The sequence below is a fragment of the Clytia hemisphaerica genome, unplaced genomic scaffold (assembly GCF_902728285.1).
Source record: "Clytia hemisphaerica strain Z4C2 unplaced genomic scaffold, Clytia hemisphaerica genome assembly, whole genome shotgun sequence".
Classification (NCBI taxonomy): Eukaryota; Metazoa; Cnidaria; class Hydrozoa; order Leptothecata; family Clytiidae; genus Clytia; species Clytia hemisphaerica.
In genome coordinates, this window is record NW_027103770.1 from 1,773,580 (window position 1) to 1,789,607 (window position 16,028).

The window sequence follows — 16,028 nt, forward strand, 5'->3', positions numbered from 1 at the left end:
GCCACAGTATCGTAGACAAGAGGGACGCAAAATTTGTGTAGGAGAGCAGATCTTTTTGACACAGTAATTATCTATCCATAAAGGTCAGTAAGGTTATTCAAACATCCAAATAGAAATAAACTTTGAGGCTCGTTTAATGAAATCTTTCTTTTTGCTCTCTTATTTTAGAAGTACGTCTTTGGTCCCTATTAGCAAGAAGATCTGATGTGTGATTCACAAGAGCTCCACTTATTTTTCTACTATAAAAATCAAAATTAAAATTATTTTCTAAAAAACTAAAAATATAACTTGTATATATTTATTTTTAAAATAAGATATTTATATTTTATTAGGTCATTATTTATTATAAAAAGATTATTCTTGAATCAACTAAACAAATTAATTTTTTGGGTTATGCTTGCTTTCATAAGTACCAAAATCTTTTTAGCTTAGGAAAACCAAATCATTGACTAACCTTGAATTTTGCCAAAAGTTAAAACACTATTATCTTGGGATACAGGACTTTTTTTTCGACCCTTTTGGAATTTCATTCCTTGAAACATCAGCTTTTTTGCAATTTTTGATTAAACAGAAAAAGAAGACACTTAATTAGTTTTTGGATTTTTTATTAAAGCAACATTGTTTCCGGGTGAAGTTTTCCCGACATCTGTCCAATTATCTTACCCAACCCTTTCTTACCCCGACCCAAAAGTTCGCAGAAAAATTTACATAAAAAAATATTTTTTCGTCAAAAAGTTCCAAATGAATAAATTTTTCCAAGAACATTTTTAGGATTTGTGGGTTCTAAAACACCTGTTTTCAAAGGAAAATAGACAAAAATACTGCTGAAAAAGTGCTAAAAATAAGAACATGTTTTAAGAACATTTTTAGGCTTGAAACTCGAAAAGTTAAGAACATCTGAAGGCTTCAAAAATTTTGGATGTTCATAAAAAACGTGTAAAAGAATTCAGATTTTTGTCTTTCCCAACAAACCGTATACATGATTTCCCCATCAAGTCCTATTGTGTTCCATAAAGCTAGATGATGCGGAAGCTGTTGATATATTTCCGACTTCGGTAGGTCTCAACGACTCTGGTGAATCTTTGACTGCTTTTGCTGCATTGATGCTTAACGGTAATAACAATGTCAATACTAATATACCGAATATAACAATAGCGATAATTAGAAACGGAAGTCTGTAATCGATTGGGAAGATGATTTGGTGTTGTTGAGAATCGATGGCCCATGAAAATAATGCACCGAACATTGTCGGTGATGCAACTCTGAAAGATAAGAATGAGACAAATTTTTGCTTCAAAATGCACACTTTAGATTCATTTCTTTTTTCTTTCGATTCAATGCATTATGTAACTCTTAAAACCTACAGCACCTCTCCCTCAACCTAACTCACCACAAACGGTCGCGTGGTGGCAGGGGGTCCAGGCCCCCCCAGCAGAGCCTTTTGAGAAGGGGCACCCAAAAATAAGGGGCGTCAAGAAGGATTTTTCAGGCGCCCATATCGAAAGATTGACAAATGAAAAAACAAAGATGGCGCCCCTCATCACCTCAAAAACTCAAAATTTTCTGGCTCACTTCGCTCGCACACTCCCTTGTTTGTGTTTATGATTTAGTTTTTTGTATTCGTAAGTAAAATGAGCGTATAGAGAGGGGCGCCAAAAACAAAAAATCTTTCAGAAGGGCGCCATATTTGCCTTGGCCACTCCAGAGAAATTTTTCACCACAAAATATATTATTTGTATAAAAAACTAGTTGGAGTATCTTCGTCCCTAGCTGAAAAAAAATATTACGCCATTTTTAATAAGTAGCCATAGTTCGGTGCCGGAAATTAGGGTCATAAGGGTCCCTTTTTACACTCTCGAAAGTCTCTCAAAGAGGTATAAAACCAATTAAAAGCAAATCGAGTCTCTATAAGGGTCCAAAATTCACGAAAATCAAAAATCGAACATTTTCTGGAAGAACCAAATCAAAATTACCAACCCTAGGTTTACCAGCATGTAGGTAGACCAAGCTGTAAATAGCAGAAACATCAAAATATACAGGTTAGATATCCAGGCTAATGTATATTATGTATTAAATGATCTGAATCATACCTCATAATTTCTTGAACAGAGAAAGCAAATCCATTAACACGGCCAGCTTGTTCAGGGTAGACAGAATTGTTGATGAAAAGTGCTAAAGCTGAACGGCTGCTTATGTCTGCAATCATTCGGACCATGCCAGTGGTTATGAGTAATGACCAAAGTAGTTTTCGGCTTTAAAATCAATGAATTTATTGGCTTAATTTATAGGAATAATAAGGCCCCCAGTGGTAACTCTGATCACGATATCACGTAATTTTTTGTCTTCGTGATCACGCAAATCAGCAAAAAATCACGCATGATGGCTCAAAAACCTTTCAAATAACCATCAAGTTTTGACCTTTTATCACGCAATCACGAAGAAAAAAATTTCCAAATCACGTAATCACGAAATCCGTTTTGGGTGCCTCAATAATTGATTTTAAAGTTTCAAAGTATGTTAATGTTTGAAAAAAAACTTGACCAGCCCTGTCTAATGGATTTTTTATAATTTCCACGAGATTTTACAACAGTAGTTAAACACCTTTTCAGTTTGCCAAAGATTTTATAAGTTGCTGGCTTGTGAAAATTGCGTCACTCACAAAAATAGCTTCTCCCAAATCTCTAATATAACCTGGGCTATGCTAATGCCCTTTTCCTACCCCTAACACCACTCTACCCCTTCTGTAGTAGTTCTTCACAAAACTTTCAGGGTCCAAAAAGATGAGGCTAGTTAACTCTTGCTAATTCGAACTCGAACGGCGAATCTTGTTTGTTCGAATTACAGAGAGATTTGAATCATAGAAATCATATTAAGAGGGTTTCCCCTTAACGGGATTGGGAATAAATTCAAATTATAGAAAGATTCAAATAATAGACGTTTGAATAAGCAAGAGTTTATTGTAATTGATTTGCTTTGCTATTTACCACGGTCCCAAACGATTGAAACTAAATTCAGCATTTCTTCCGTGAATAAAGACCTAAAGATGGGTTTATTTTGGTATACCTTTTGATAGTGTAGTGTATGAAAGGGAAGAAGAAAGTGAAGATGGCCAATATCAATAGAGATAATTGCAATGTCTAAAAGAAAATAATATTTTCGTATTAGATATGGTTTACATGTTCATCTTAGACTTAAGTAAGTCCGCGACCGCAGTCGGAGGCGACCCGAAGGGTAGGGGAAGGCGCCACTCTTTCTCGCTGGATTTCTCCACTTACCCTTGATCCTTCTCTTAATTGCTCAGCATCAAGCAGAGAGGCATCAAGTACCGTTTTGGGAATCTTTGGTATGACCCAAACGGGGGTTGAACCCTCAACCTTGTGAACCGTAGCCGGATGCTCTACCACTGCACTACGGTCCCTAGACTTGGTTTCTTTCTAAAAACAAGTTCTTTGTACACTTTCTACGTAACTGTTTATAATCGCTTTATAAGATTACATGGATCTGAAATCCCGGGGGGGGCACTGGGTTTGCGGACTGACGGTATGTGCGGGCCAAAAATTGGCTTTTAAAATTGCACCCTTACAGTGCAGCAAAAATCAGTGAAAATCATACCCTTAGAGTGCATTTTCCCCCAAATTTTCGATCCTTTTCGTGCAAAAAATGGTCAAAATTCTAGCATTTTTGGTCAAAATATCTAGGTTTTTCAAGAATTTTCTGAAATTTCTACCCTTACAGTGATCTCTAGTTTTTCCGACCTCAGTGCATTTTTAATATTGGAAAAGGTTCCCTTAGGACCCGCACCATACCGTCGGTCCTTTTGCAGCTGGCCCCCCCCCGGGTCTGAAATCGATAGACTATAGGCTATTTCGCAGTCGAAATGAATCATGGGTAATCAGGACTGATTGTGCCCCGATAACGGTTTCCCGTTGGTTAGACGCAAAAAAATTCAAAATTTATCAAAACTTTGTACCAAGTCGTCATAAGCGCATAGTGGTCCTGATTACCCATTACGCTTTGCGACTGTGAAATGGCCAATATAAATAGTATCTCGTTCTTACCTTTATTCCACCAAATCTTTTTTCAAACTATAAGCAAGAAATAAAACAAGATAATTTGTGACATAAGTGTCGATATACAGAGAATCAAAGTCTGTGTCAAAATAATCTGTAGCGGAATCGAAAAGGTTGTATTTCTTGATTGAATTTAAATAAAATGGTGGTTTTGGGCTCGTTGAAATGATATTTAAGAGTGGAATATCACTGAATAAAGAAAGTAGGAAGCTACGGATAATAATAGTTCCGGTAAGAATACTCACCCTTCCAAAAACAATGGGTTGTATGATGACTGAAACAATCGCAGGTACAAGAAGTGCTGTCCCAATCTTATCTGTTGAAAAATTCAAACCACCTGAAATAAGAGGAATGAAAAAAAATTAAAAAATTTCGGAAATCTTAAAATGCTTTTATTTGGAAGCAACTTAAAAAGGGGACTATACTAGCAAGCGTCTGTCTTCCCTTGGACACAGAAACGCAGGAATAGTGTTTATAAAAAAGAGTTCTTATAAAAAATAGAAAATGCTGCGGGAGAGTGATTTGGAAAGTGGTATTCAGTGAACATAAACATATTGCAAGTTTAATCTGCAGCAAAATACGACAACGTGGTTTACTAGTTTACTAGTTTACTAAAAGGGGACAGGACTTAATGCCATAAAATGAACGTTAAATTTAGCCTAGAGATAAAGAAAAACTTAGAAGTTGAAGAATTTTACATTACTTACCATATTTTGAGTTAGTGGCCATCCATAGTGAAGAGAGTTCTGAAAATCCAATGATACAAAATCCTGACATACCAAACATCATTGTCACCAACATCACTGTTTTATCTCTATAAAAATTGAAATAAAGAATCCATGATACTGTATTAGAATTAGCGAGTTCATGTATCTACGATTTTGAAGACGGCGGAGTTACTAATAAGTTAAGTATATTCATCTGGTGGCTGTCGGCGGAGCCGTGAGTGAGGTAGTCTATCCCCTTTTCTATTTGCGCTAGACCTAGGATATCGAATGCTGAGGTGGAGCGCCACACCTACTCTCATCTCCCAGTAATTTACCGCCTACATCAGATTACCCAATCTAAGCTACTCATCCGCTGAGTTGGCAGTGACCGGGGATCGAACCCACACCCCTTAGATTGTAAGGCGAATGCTCTATCGACTGAGCTACCCGGCCACTATTAAAGAGGCAATCAATTCTGTGTTAGTGCTTCCAAAATCACAAAAATTCCTCAAAAAGTCATAAAGTATTTTGCTAAATGATTTGAAAATCTTGAAAGAAGTTTTGGAAATAATTATACTTCTATCCACCTAACATAAGTTTTGTTTGAATCATACTGGGTTGAAAGTGCAGGGAAGTTAACTTACGTTATCAGCTCGTATAAAGACCATTTCTTAATTTTGGAACATAATTTCTTGAAACATCCATCCTCTTCTTGTTTGATGATATAGGACACTCGTATCTGTTGGTCTTCGATGTAAAATCTGCTCTCCTCGTTTGGTGATGTTGATTCTGGTGAAGTATTCTTTTGATGGCTTAGGAGTGGTATTTTCTCACTATCTTCTTTGGTTGCGATACTAAAAAGAGGTTGAGCAGTTAAAAAACCCTGTGTCGCAGACTTGGTGGAATCCCTCCCCCTAAACCACTGGAAAATCTATGGCCTACATCTCGTTACCGGTGTGATAGATACCCCAAATTTTCAGTCCACTGAGATATTGACTTTGATTTCATTCCAACTCGAAATTCAATGAAAAAATTGCATTCCTAAGACACTTCAACTTGATTTTCAGAGTCAGAAAAATATAATTTCTCCCCAATTGGTATTTCGATAGAAATTTTCATCCCTAACTGAGGTAAAAAGTTTCACCGGGGCACTGAGAAAGGGGTGTAGTAGCATATGAATTCATTTTGAATTTTTAGACCATGTTCAGACGTTACGGCTTCGTATTGTTCCGGTATGATTTCCGTTACGGATCGAGTGTGTTCATATTCGAGCCTGAACCTTTCATGTCTTTAAAAACACATTGCTTACCTGGTTTGCAGAAAACACTTTTGAACACGAATGGTTCAGTTTTCAAAGTTTTTAAAAACACCGAATGTCCTGTTGGAGCCGACTGTTAAAAAAGTCCCGACTGGCTAATTTTCCCGATTTTTTCCCGATTTTCTAACCCGATTTTCAACCCGATTTTTATCTGATTGGTTCCAACATGACACTGCAAGAGCTTCAAAATCGTCTTGAAAAACACCTTGAACACCAGCGAAACACTGAATGGTTCAGAAACTTGCCGGTGTTTCAGGTAATGTATTTTGGCTTGGATTTTATGGAGAAAATTGAGAGTTGATTTATGGAAATCCCAGGAACACAGGAAATGCTGAAAACACACCACCTCGAGAGGTAAGGTGTTTCTGGGAAATGATTTTTGCCAAAAACACCCCCAAAAAGCATGAAAGGTTCAGAAAAAGTGTTTCAGACAAGGTGTTTTCAGTGTTTTCGGTACTTTTTTGACATGAAAGGTTCAGGCTCTTAGTTTCTGAACGTTTCGGAGGAAGAAAACAGAGCAGTTCCATTCCAATGAAAATAGTGGAGCGAAACCGTTTCGATTTGTTTTGCTTTGCAGCGTCTTCTTTTTTGACGTTTCAAATTTTGGCGTTCACATTTGTTTCGAAATCGTTTCGTTTCGGAACGATACGGAACCATAACGTCTGAACATGGTTTTAAGGCCGGTCTCCACTTGCGCGCGCTTCGATCGCGCTTTTTCGAGCAAAGCTTCCACGCTATTGGTCAAAAGAAAAATGAAGCAACTCCATTGGTGCGAACTGACGTAACGGTTGAAAAAAGTTGAAATGTGTTCAACTTTTTTTTCAAGCGCGCGCTACATTTTTATGACGTAATCTTTTTTCCAAGCAAAAAGGATTGAAGCCCAAAAGTGCGATCGTAGCGCGCGCAAGTGGAAACCGGCCTTTAGACTCTAAATAAATTTTCGAGTTTGGAAAAGGATGGTGTATCAAATAGGAGAGTTCATCTTGACCAAAAAGTGGTGAAAGTGGCTCTGGGTACGCGATTGACGAATTAACGTAGATATTATTCATAGTAAATGATGTTTGACTCTCTGGAAACCCGGAAAGAATGCGATTTACCTTGGTGGTGGTTTAGTTTCTTTGAATGTGAAGAAAATCATAATAATAGCCATCAACAAGACACCAACCACCAACAAACTTGGTAGAACAAATGGAAAACGAGCAAAAAACCCAGAGTCTAAATTGGAATAGATAGATAGAGTCGATATTTTACGTGGATAACCCAGTAGTCTAGGACTTTTAGACAGTCTTTCGATTGTTTTCACGGGGTCCACGGCCAGCCGGCTCCGTTATCTATGAACTGAACGGAACATTGGAAGGAGTGGGGATTCGAACTCGAACTGCGAATCCTTGGTTTGAGACAATGACGCCTTTGACCACTTGGCCATCGCACCAGAAAATCAACGAAGCAATTCTTTAGTTACTCTGTACCAGAGTTCAATGTCACGTATAACTTAGTGTAGTACGTATGGCAATATGAATTTTTGAATTTCCATAAATATTCTTTAGTTGGTTCTTGTTTGAGCTTCTTTAATAGGCACACAAAACTTCAATTAAAGTCTTTATAAGGCTTAGATTGTCGGTTGCAGTAATTTTTATAATAAGCTTTTATAGTAAAAGTGTTCTCTTACCTTTGAAGGTTGATGGGTATTTCTTTACTGGCTCGGCTAAAAATCCTGAAAAGTATGAGAATGGTGAGAGTATGAATTTTGATTTTTGTGTCATATTTAGTTGACGAAAGTAGTGGTTCACCGAACCAAAATAAAACACATGTTAATCACCTAAATGTTCCTCGGGGGGGGGTACTTAAGCAAAAATGGGTGCTAGGTATGACGGTAAGAGTCGGTTTTTCACCCTTCAAAATACTCTCTAAGGCTCGTAAAAATCAAAAGTTTTTAGAAAAATATTTTGAAAAAGTCTCTCTAAGAGTAGGGAGTTTTTCAAAAATCGAAGAACATTTTTCAAAAAAGTCTCTCTAAAGGTCGGTCTTTGCCTTTGGAGGTCCCATCCGTACATACCCCTCATCCGCCAACACTAGTGCCCCCCCCCCAAAAAAAAATATTCCTAGAACAAGAACATAACGTGCCTCCAACGGCAGGGCCAAAAACGATTGCTGAATTCCATGCTGCAAATACCAAAGATACTCCAATAGCTTGGTTTGTTTCGTCACATATTTCTGCAAACGCTGCTCGCCCACATACAATGACACCTAGAAAGATATTATATCGTATTTCATCAGAAAACTAAAGATTCAAAGCTGTGGTTTTTGCTTTTTTTCAAATATTGTTGTTTATTGAATTTTAAGCAATTCGACGAATTCTATCGCCAAAACTATTAATTGTTGCCTCGCCAAAATAAGTTCTTGTCAAAATTAACTTTTTTTTGATTTTAGAAATTAACTACCAATAGACCTTTTCATAAATTACGTCACGAACATCACTTGCCTCGTTTTGAAATTAATGCCATGGTGATTAACTCCCAGTGGATTTTATTAGAACTACTTCCTATTCATAAAAAAATCATTTAATGTCTCAAGGGACATAATCACCATGGTAATTATTTGAATACGAGGCAAGTGATGTTCGTGACGTAATTTATGAAAAGGTCTATTCTTTGCGAAATGCTTATTTTAGGCAATAAGAACTTTATTCGAAATTCTCTTTTTGGATTGGTTGGGGCATAGTATAAGAAAGCCGCGGCTGGAATATCTACCGCATTGTCTTTTCAGTTAATTGCTGTTCCATCTCTGTCTCCGAGCTTTATAAGAACATCAAGATGCTCAGTTTATCATTGGTACCAGTGGATACCCCTTAAAACCCACAATAAAAAGTGGTACCCTCTATCTCATTGTTTAGTTGGAGTGTAAGGCTGAAACTTTTTGTGTTGAAAGTACGTTGTCTATGATTGTCTTCCCTAGCAGTGATGTTTTGTAGAAAACAGTTTTCAGTTTTTCACGAGGAAGTGAAAAAGTGCAGTTTTAGCTATTTACCCCTTAAAACCTACAAAATGGTTTTTCTCGAATAACTTTTTACAAAAAAGTTCTTTTGACCTCAAATTTTGAACAGTGATTCACTGTAAAGTTACTAATGTTATGAATATACCATTAGTACCTAAATGATCTCAAAAATATGTGTTAAAATCAAAATACCCCTTAAAACCTACAAAAATAAGGAAAAAACCACAAAGTCCGACCCTTGCTAACGGGATACTCAAGCTGATGGATACAAATTTGGTGTTGCTTCGTGATTCAATGGTTCAAAGACTTGCTAGAAATTCATTCCCACAACAATATTTTCATTTTTCAGGATTTCATGCCCATAATGCAATTGTGTGTGGCTTTTTCGTCAAAAACGGCTACGAAAGGCCAAAACCTTCATTCGCTTCATTTTTGACCTATGGTTCTAATGTTTTTCTAAATCTCCATCAAATTTGTGACATTTTGGTATGCAACATGACCAGGTTTTGAGAAAGTCGATTTTCAGATTTTATTGATCATCACCATAAAAGTGCTTTAAAGTAGAACTTTAAGGGCCTGTCATTTTCGTTGTTGGGGTCTATTCACGAAGATGAAAATGATTTTTTCATACCTACCATAAGTATAGGTATCTAAAAAGTATAGGTTTTATGACCTTAAATTCAATTGTGTAATTTCTAGGTCCAAAAAACCTGATTTTTTGAAGGGATTTTTGATAAAATTTTGAATAACTTCGAATTTTAAGATACTTTAGCATCTTTGAAATCCTTAAAATTTGGTATTTTATGAAAGAACATTTATAAGAGGTTGTAAAAAAGTGAAACATACCACATAAAATTAAATCTGGTAGTTATGAAAGCCAAAAATGCAACATTGTGGGTTTTAAGGGGTATGTGGTTTTAAGGGGTATCCACTGGTAGATAGCTTTTGAAATTTTTCTCTTACTTTCTTTTACAAAAAGTTTTTTTGTTGCTAGATATCTTTGACTCTGTACCCAATAGAACACTTGAACTAATTTTGGACATATTTTAGGGGTATTTTGTGGAAACAATAGTTTTTTGCCAAAATTGAAATTATAAGAACTATATTCAAGATGACAACTTTCTTGTCAGTTTGAATGATAAATTTTGAAGGTGCTGGCTTGAAACTTTCACAGTATTATCTAGATGTACTTTTTAATTGATTTCTAAAAAGATTTCAGTGAAATATTGCGAAGGCATTCGAGGCACTTTGTTTATTTTTTAGTTCTTTCAGCCCAGCCATTTGTGCTTGTTTAAATTTCTTATTGTTGATCTTTCCTTTACAATGATTTTATAATGCAAGTGTATTATCAAGGGCATATCATTAATGTCTAAAACACACTGAAAAGTAAGTATTAACGACAAACCAATAAAATTTACCATTAAAGATGCTACATTACTGATCTCTTAATCAAAAAATAGTCATCAAATACGACAGAGATAGAACAACAGAAGTTCAGATGTTACCATTCCAGCCGCGGCTTTCTTATACTATGGTTGGGGTGATTCACTAAAACACCAACACCTTACTTCTTCCTTTTACCACCCTTGAGATTTTTTTACACCAATGAGTTTTGGAAAATTGTAAGGTAATTTTTCAACTGGAGATGAATGGCCAAATCTTCCAGTGAGACTTAACTCAATGGGTCTGTGATCATGAAATTAACGATAATTGCATTACCATTGAATAATCCTTGAAGAAACCTGGTCAGCACTGCAACTTCAAAGGTGGTCGAGAATCCAAACGCAAGGGTTGCCAATAACACCAGAGTCGAGGAGAGGAGAAGAACTGGACGTCGACCAATCTTGTCTGTCAGCCAACCCCAAAAGTATCTGAAATTTCGAATAACGATAAATACAACAAGGCACCGAAGAGGAAAGAAAAAAGACAGGACTGATCAGCGATAACAGGTCGCCGACTGCCATAAAGATCATCAAACGGCTAAAGACATATTAACGGATACGTACGATAGACTTTTTAGTTTTAGCAAGGACTTAGTTTGACAAGAAGCTAAAATTCGAAGAAAATAAAATTTGGCAGCAAACATTTTTTTAAATTTTGACTTATTTTGATGGATTTGAAAGGAACTTGCTTATTCCTTCCGATCAAAAATATTTTTACAGTCCATCCATTATTTGATTTCTCTTGTTCTGAATCGCAGACATCTTAAATTACAAATTACACGCAGCCTCGATCTGGAAAACCTATAAATCTTACCCTCCAAAAAATCGACCAACAAACAATGATGATGCAATTATTCCAGCATAAAAACCTATGGAAATGAAATTTCATTACATATAATCGATAAAGATTTCCATTTAAAATTTTCAATCAAACTTTAGTATCTTTTTTCTGTCCCGAAAAAATACCCATCATTAAATCAAAATTTAGTCAGCGATCTACTAAAACGTGATTCTCAGATTTTTGCCTAACTTGTTCTTAGGTTTTGGGCTTCGTGTTTTTATTATATATTAACATTCTTTTAAAAATATGTAATAGGGTGCTGGGAATTTTACCAAAACAGGATGCAAAATTTATATGTATGGTTCAAAATATTATTACTGATTACCTCTCTGTCTGTCTGAGTATCCAAAGGACTAAAAATTGAAGAAGAAATGCAGTTATTCAGTGGTGTGATGTAATTAGTGTAGAGGAAGGTGATTGAATTGAATTGAGTTTGATTAATTGAGCATCACAATCAAAGAAATTCTAAATTTGATTTAGATGATAGTAAATCGACCCCGATCGATATTCGATCTCAGTTTCAATTGATCTTTTGCTTAAATTCAATCAAAATTAAAGATCTTATTTTTTTCTATGGGTTGTAACCATTATATGATTGATCCCTAAGTTGTTATGATACTAGATTCGGTAAAGAAATGATTACACGTCAGTAGGGGCTAAAAAGCTGTTAATCATTACCTTATCATCAACATTTCTTCGTCCTCCTACGCAGTTCCTATTTTAGTAAACGTCCGCTGCCCTTATGGTCCCACCGCCTGACGTAGCATGACGGTTAGTTAACATTGTAATATTATAAAAGTTATCTTCCATTAAAAAAATACTAATTTGCTAGTCAAAGTAATGACTTACCAAAACCATTGCTGGTAAATAAGAGAATGGTGCAGTCAGCGTAATTTGTGTTGAAAACTAGAATAAAATAATACATAGGACTGGTAGATATAATGTAGTCCAGCATAGCACGAAAGTTCAATCTCATCTCAAGGGTAAGTTAGCTCTAGGGCGGGATCGAAGAAAAATGGGACTATTACTTTATGCGCGTACGACTTATCCGTTGGGATACTTAACAAGATTCAACTATAATAGATTTGAATTGTAAGTCACCCGGGTAATCTGACTTAAACGGATCTAGCTTTCAATTTTCAAAGTGAGGTGATCCAGGGAGAAAGAGTGGCGCCCTCCCCTGTACCACCGGAAGATAGCTATCGAAAAACGAGCTTTTGGGTCGCTTCCGACTGAGGTCTCAGTCTTAAAACCGAGTTTTTGCATGTCTATTTTTCTTTGACGGAAACGGTTATCTTCTGATTTGACTAGATCCTAATTGACTGAGGACAACGGTAAATCAGCACTTTTACCGTCCTCGATTTCGTCAGTCAAAAACTGTGGGTTATCATCATCATCATCCTTCGGACATAACTGTTTTCAGTTCTTCCAACTCGAGCCCTGTTCCCGCCTCAAATTGTCGAGGAAAGTTCGCTTCCTTGAGTGTCTAGGACCAGGGTTATACCCCGGGGGGGGGGGGGAGCTGGGCAAAAGTACCGACAGGTATGTGCGGGTGCCAAGGGTACCTTTTCCAATATGTTTAAAATGCACTGTAAGGGTCGGAAAAACTAGAATTTTTCAAGAATGCAACAGTGCATCTGTAAGGGTAGAAATTTCAGAAAAGTCTTGAAAAATCTAGATATTTTGATCATTTTTTGCACAAAAGGGATCGAAAATTTGGGGGAAAATGCACTCTAAGGGTATGATTTTCACAGATTTTTGCTGCACTGTAAGGGTGCAATTTTAAAAGCCAATTTTTGGCCCGCACATAACCGTCAGTCCGCAAACCCAGTGCCCCCCCCCCCCCCGGGGTTATACCAAATCATGAATCCTCAAAAGTGCAAATATATAAACTCGCTACAACAATGAACGGCGAAAAACTTACCAGTATGAGAAACAAAGAGGTGGCAACTGTTGGGTTTAACCTTGATGATCCAGGTGGATACAATATGTCGCTGCACTTCATCTTTTGGTTTTGTGAGATTTTATCCTTAATTAGGCATTGATGTTATAATCTTAAAATATATAATATTTCAAATATTATTAAATTTACCTAACCTCTTTTACCTTGAAATAGGGATTACTCGTAAGTTGAGCGTTTCAGGACGTGCCAACACCAAAATACCTTATAGCATCGTCAACAACGACAAAGAAATCTATCTATCTAAAAATCTTTTACTTTTACTTCAAACACGAAACACAGTGGGAAAAAGGGTTTATACCGTCAAACCCGTACGACCCCCTTCATCCATCACTGGATTATTGTGACTAACGAAAACTGCAAGAGTTATCCAAATGCTTTAATCGTGCATTATAATAAGGGCCTTGATCACGTTAAAATAATTTCTTAATTCAAAAAATTCGAAAATTCATTTATTACGGAAGCCCATTAGTGCCATTTAGATTCTCCTTTAATCTTTTAATGACGAAACTTAAAAAAAATGACAACGAAACTAAAAAATTGACGATGAAACTAAAAAAATCAACAACGAAACTAAAAAATATTTGAAAATGGTGGCCCTGATAGTTGCAAAATGGAGATATCATTAATTTTGGTGATTCTGAAAATTAAATGAAAATCTAAATGGCACTATTGGGCTTCCGTATGTATCTTTTGTCGATCAGTGAAATCTCATCGGCTCATAATGGTTATAAATTAGATGAGACGAACTTTCTTCATTGCTTCTTACATCAGTGTAAGAGAAAATATTTGGCCTTGGAAATTTTCCAGTGACGTTCTGTCAACAAATTGAGTCTGAAATCTTGTGTGCTTAGAAAGAATCTTTCATTTTCTAGCTTAAGAAAATATCTTTTCAAATCAAAATTTAACGGATAACAGAAATGGAACATAAGCTTGTTTCGTGGGGATAAGCTTTATTTAATATCGTTTTAACGAACAATATTACCAGCAAATTCAACTCCTGTTTTTCTTTATACCTCCATGCTAGTACTAGTGGCTAACTGGTGTCCACCAACGGATTACACACGGTTTTATAGACGTCTGCGATTAGGGTGAAAACTGTTCAGAGTTTTTTTAGTTAGCCCTATGCTAACTAACGTACCTGAAGACTTGAAGAATCTTTTGAAAGCATATTGAAAAAAAAATTACAAAATTGAAAATTTCCAAGTTCTCGCAAAGTTATTCTACGCTTAGAGCCAATGAAAACAAAAGTCAGATAAAATAAAACAATAAAATGAAACAAACAAGAAAGACCCGAGTTAGAGTTGATTTTAAAAATTCGATTTGCATGAAAAACATCCTTCCTCTTGGCATGCAGAATTCGAAGATTTTTGCTTTTAGCTTTGCGTGAATTTAGGAAAAAATTTGCGTTATTGCATGCATTAAAGGTCCGCTGGAGGGCCTCAGTAACGAAAACTTTAGTAAAGGGGGTTAAAAACCACGCGATAAACGTATAAGTTTCAACGAATCACATTCTGTAATTTCAGTGCTAGGGTTTGGAATTCTTTGTAATAAAATAAAATCAATCTTAGTTTTAAAAATTGTGTAGGCTAAGTATAAAATGTCTCTTTCCAAAAACACTTCATTTCAACATTTCAACACACCTACCTGTCTGCTTCATATAATAATCTCAAATGCAACAATACTTCTTACTTAATGGGATTTCGATACATCTATAGAATACAAAGTCTATAGAAAGTAATAAAAAATTGCCTCCCTTTTTTGGAGAATATTAAGTTACAAGATTAAAATTTACTGTGAGTGATTTGAGTTGTGTAATTTCATATCTTGTCATGAAAGTAACGTCATATTTTAAACTTTTAAGGGTATGGATTACAAGAATATTTTCAGCATCTAATGGTATTTTTTTCACGATCCTCTCACTGTACAATAGACCTTTTCATAAATTACGTCATGAACATCGTTTGCCTCGTATTCAAACAATTTCCATAGTAATTATGTCCCTTGGGACGTTAAATGATTTTTTATGAATAAAAAGTTTTGATAAAATCCGCTTGGGAGTCAATCGTCATGGCAATAATTTCAAAACGAGGCAAGTGATGTTCGTGACGTAATTTATGAAAAGGTCTATAGATTACAAGAATACGGTGTTACTGCTGCAAAATTTTTACGCTTTGTCCTCACAGGCTCTTTGATGTCCAAATAAAGGGATTGCTTTAAAGAAACTTTTATCGCGCATCAAAAAGAACCGTTATAGAAGCACCCCATTTATCGATTTACCAGAATTTAAAACTCTGAGTTTGAGACTGTACTGAAATCTGCATTCGCGAATTATATATATAGTGAAGATATGTAATATCTGTCATTTTAGAAAAAGAAAAGTATTGATATATAAATAACTCAAACTGATAAAAACGAAAACAGTTAAGAATATTTTTGTTAATTGTGTGTATTTACGATTTTTTTGGTATTTTTTATTTTTTAATCATTCCGAAACAGAGGGTAATTTAGCAAAAAGTTAAAGGGAATTTAAATAGTGGTATGTGAAAGAAAAACCTAATCCAAATGAAGATAGAAGAAAAGTAATAGTGGAGAAACAATGAATTGCAAAAAACTTTTTTGATAAACACACTTCCGTAAGTTCATCAAAATACATACAAAATGGGGACAAATACAAAAGCAAACACATCAAATAA

The 16,028-nt window shown here is 35.7% G+C and overlaps 2 protein-coding genes across 2 annotated transcripts in view; one reads left to right on the forward strand and one right to left on the reverse strand.

The window, feature by feature from the left end:
• Positions 1-382, forward strand: part of LOC136805922 (transcription factor 21-like) — a 2,362-nt gene extending 1,980 nt beyond the window's left edge. Inside the window, exon 3 of the mRNA XM_067062498.1 lies at positions 169-382. The gene's annotated coding sequence lies outside the window, so the exon portion shown is untranslated. The remainder of the gene's footprint in view (positions 1-168) is intronic.
• A 2-nt stretch (positions 383-384) lies between these two features.
• LOC136805921 (uncharacterized) lies at positions 385-13,424 on the reverse strand. Its single transcript, XM_067062497.1, has 15 exons — positions 13,297-13,424; positions 12,222-12,278; positions 11,698-11,725; positions 11,346-11,400; positions 10,809-10,960; positions 8,220-8,342; positions 7,765-7,809; positions 7,193-7,310; positions 5,422-5,631; positions 4,778-4,884; positions 4,316-4,407; positions 4,059-4,085; positions 3,064-3,137; positions 2,091-2,252; positions 385-1,262 (listed from the first exon to the last, which is right to left on the reverse strand). Exons 1-15 carry the CDS (start codon positions 13,375-13,377, stop codon positions 992-994), a joined length of 1,602 nt encoding a protein of 533 aa, XP_066918598.1. The 5' UTR covers positions 13,378-13,424; the 3' UTR covers positions 385-991.
• Between the last annotated feature and the right edge of the window lie 2,604 nt (positions 13,425-16,028).

Bases quoted from the DNA above. Each gene is read 5' to 3' on its own strand.
- LOC136805921 (XM_067062497.1), bottom strand. From the start codon at position 13,377: ATGAAGTGCAGCGACATATTGTATCCACCTGGATCATCAAGGTTAAAC. The intron at 4,086-4,315 runs GTGAGTATTCTT...TCTTGCTTATAG, and splicing joins AACCCATTGTTTTTGGAAGG to TTTGAAAAAAGATTTGGTGG. The intron at 2,253-3,063 runs GTATACCAAAAT...TTGATTTTAAAG, and splicing joins ATACACTACACTATCAAAAG to CCGAAAACTACTTTGGTCAT.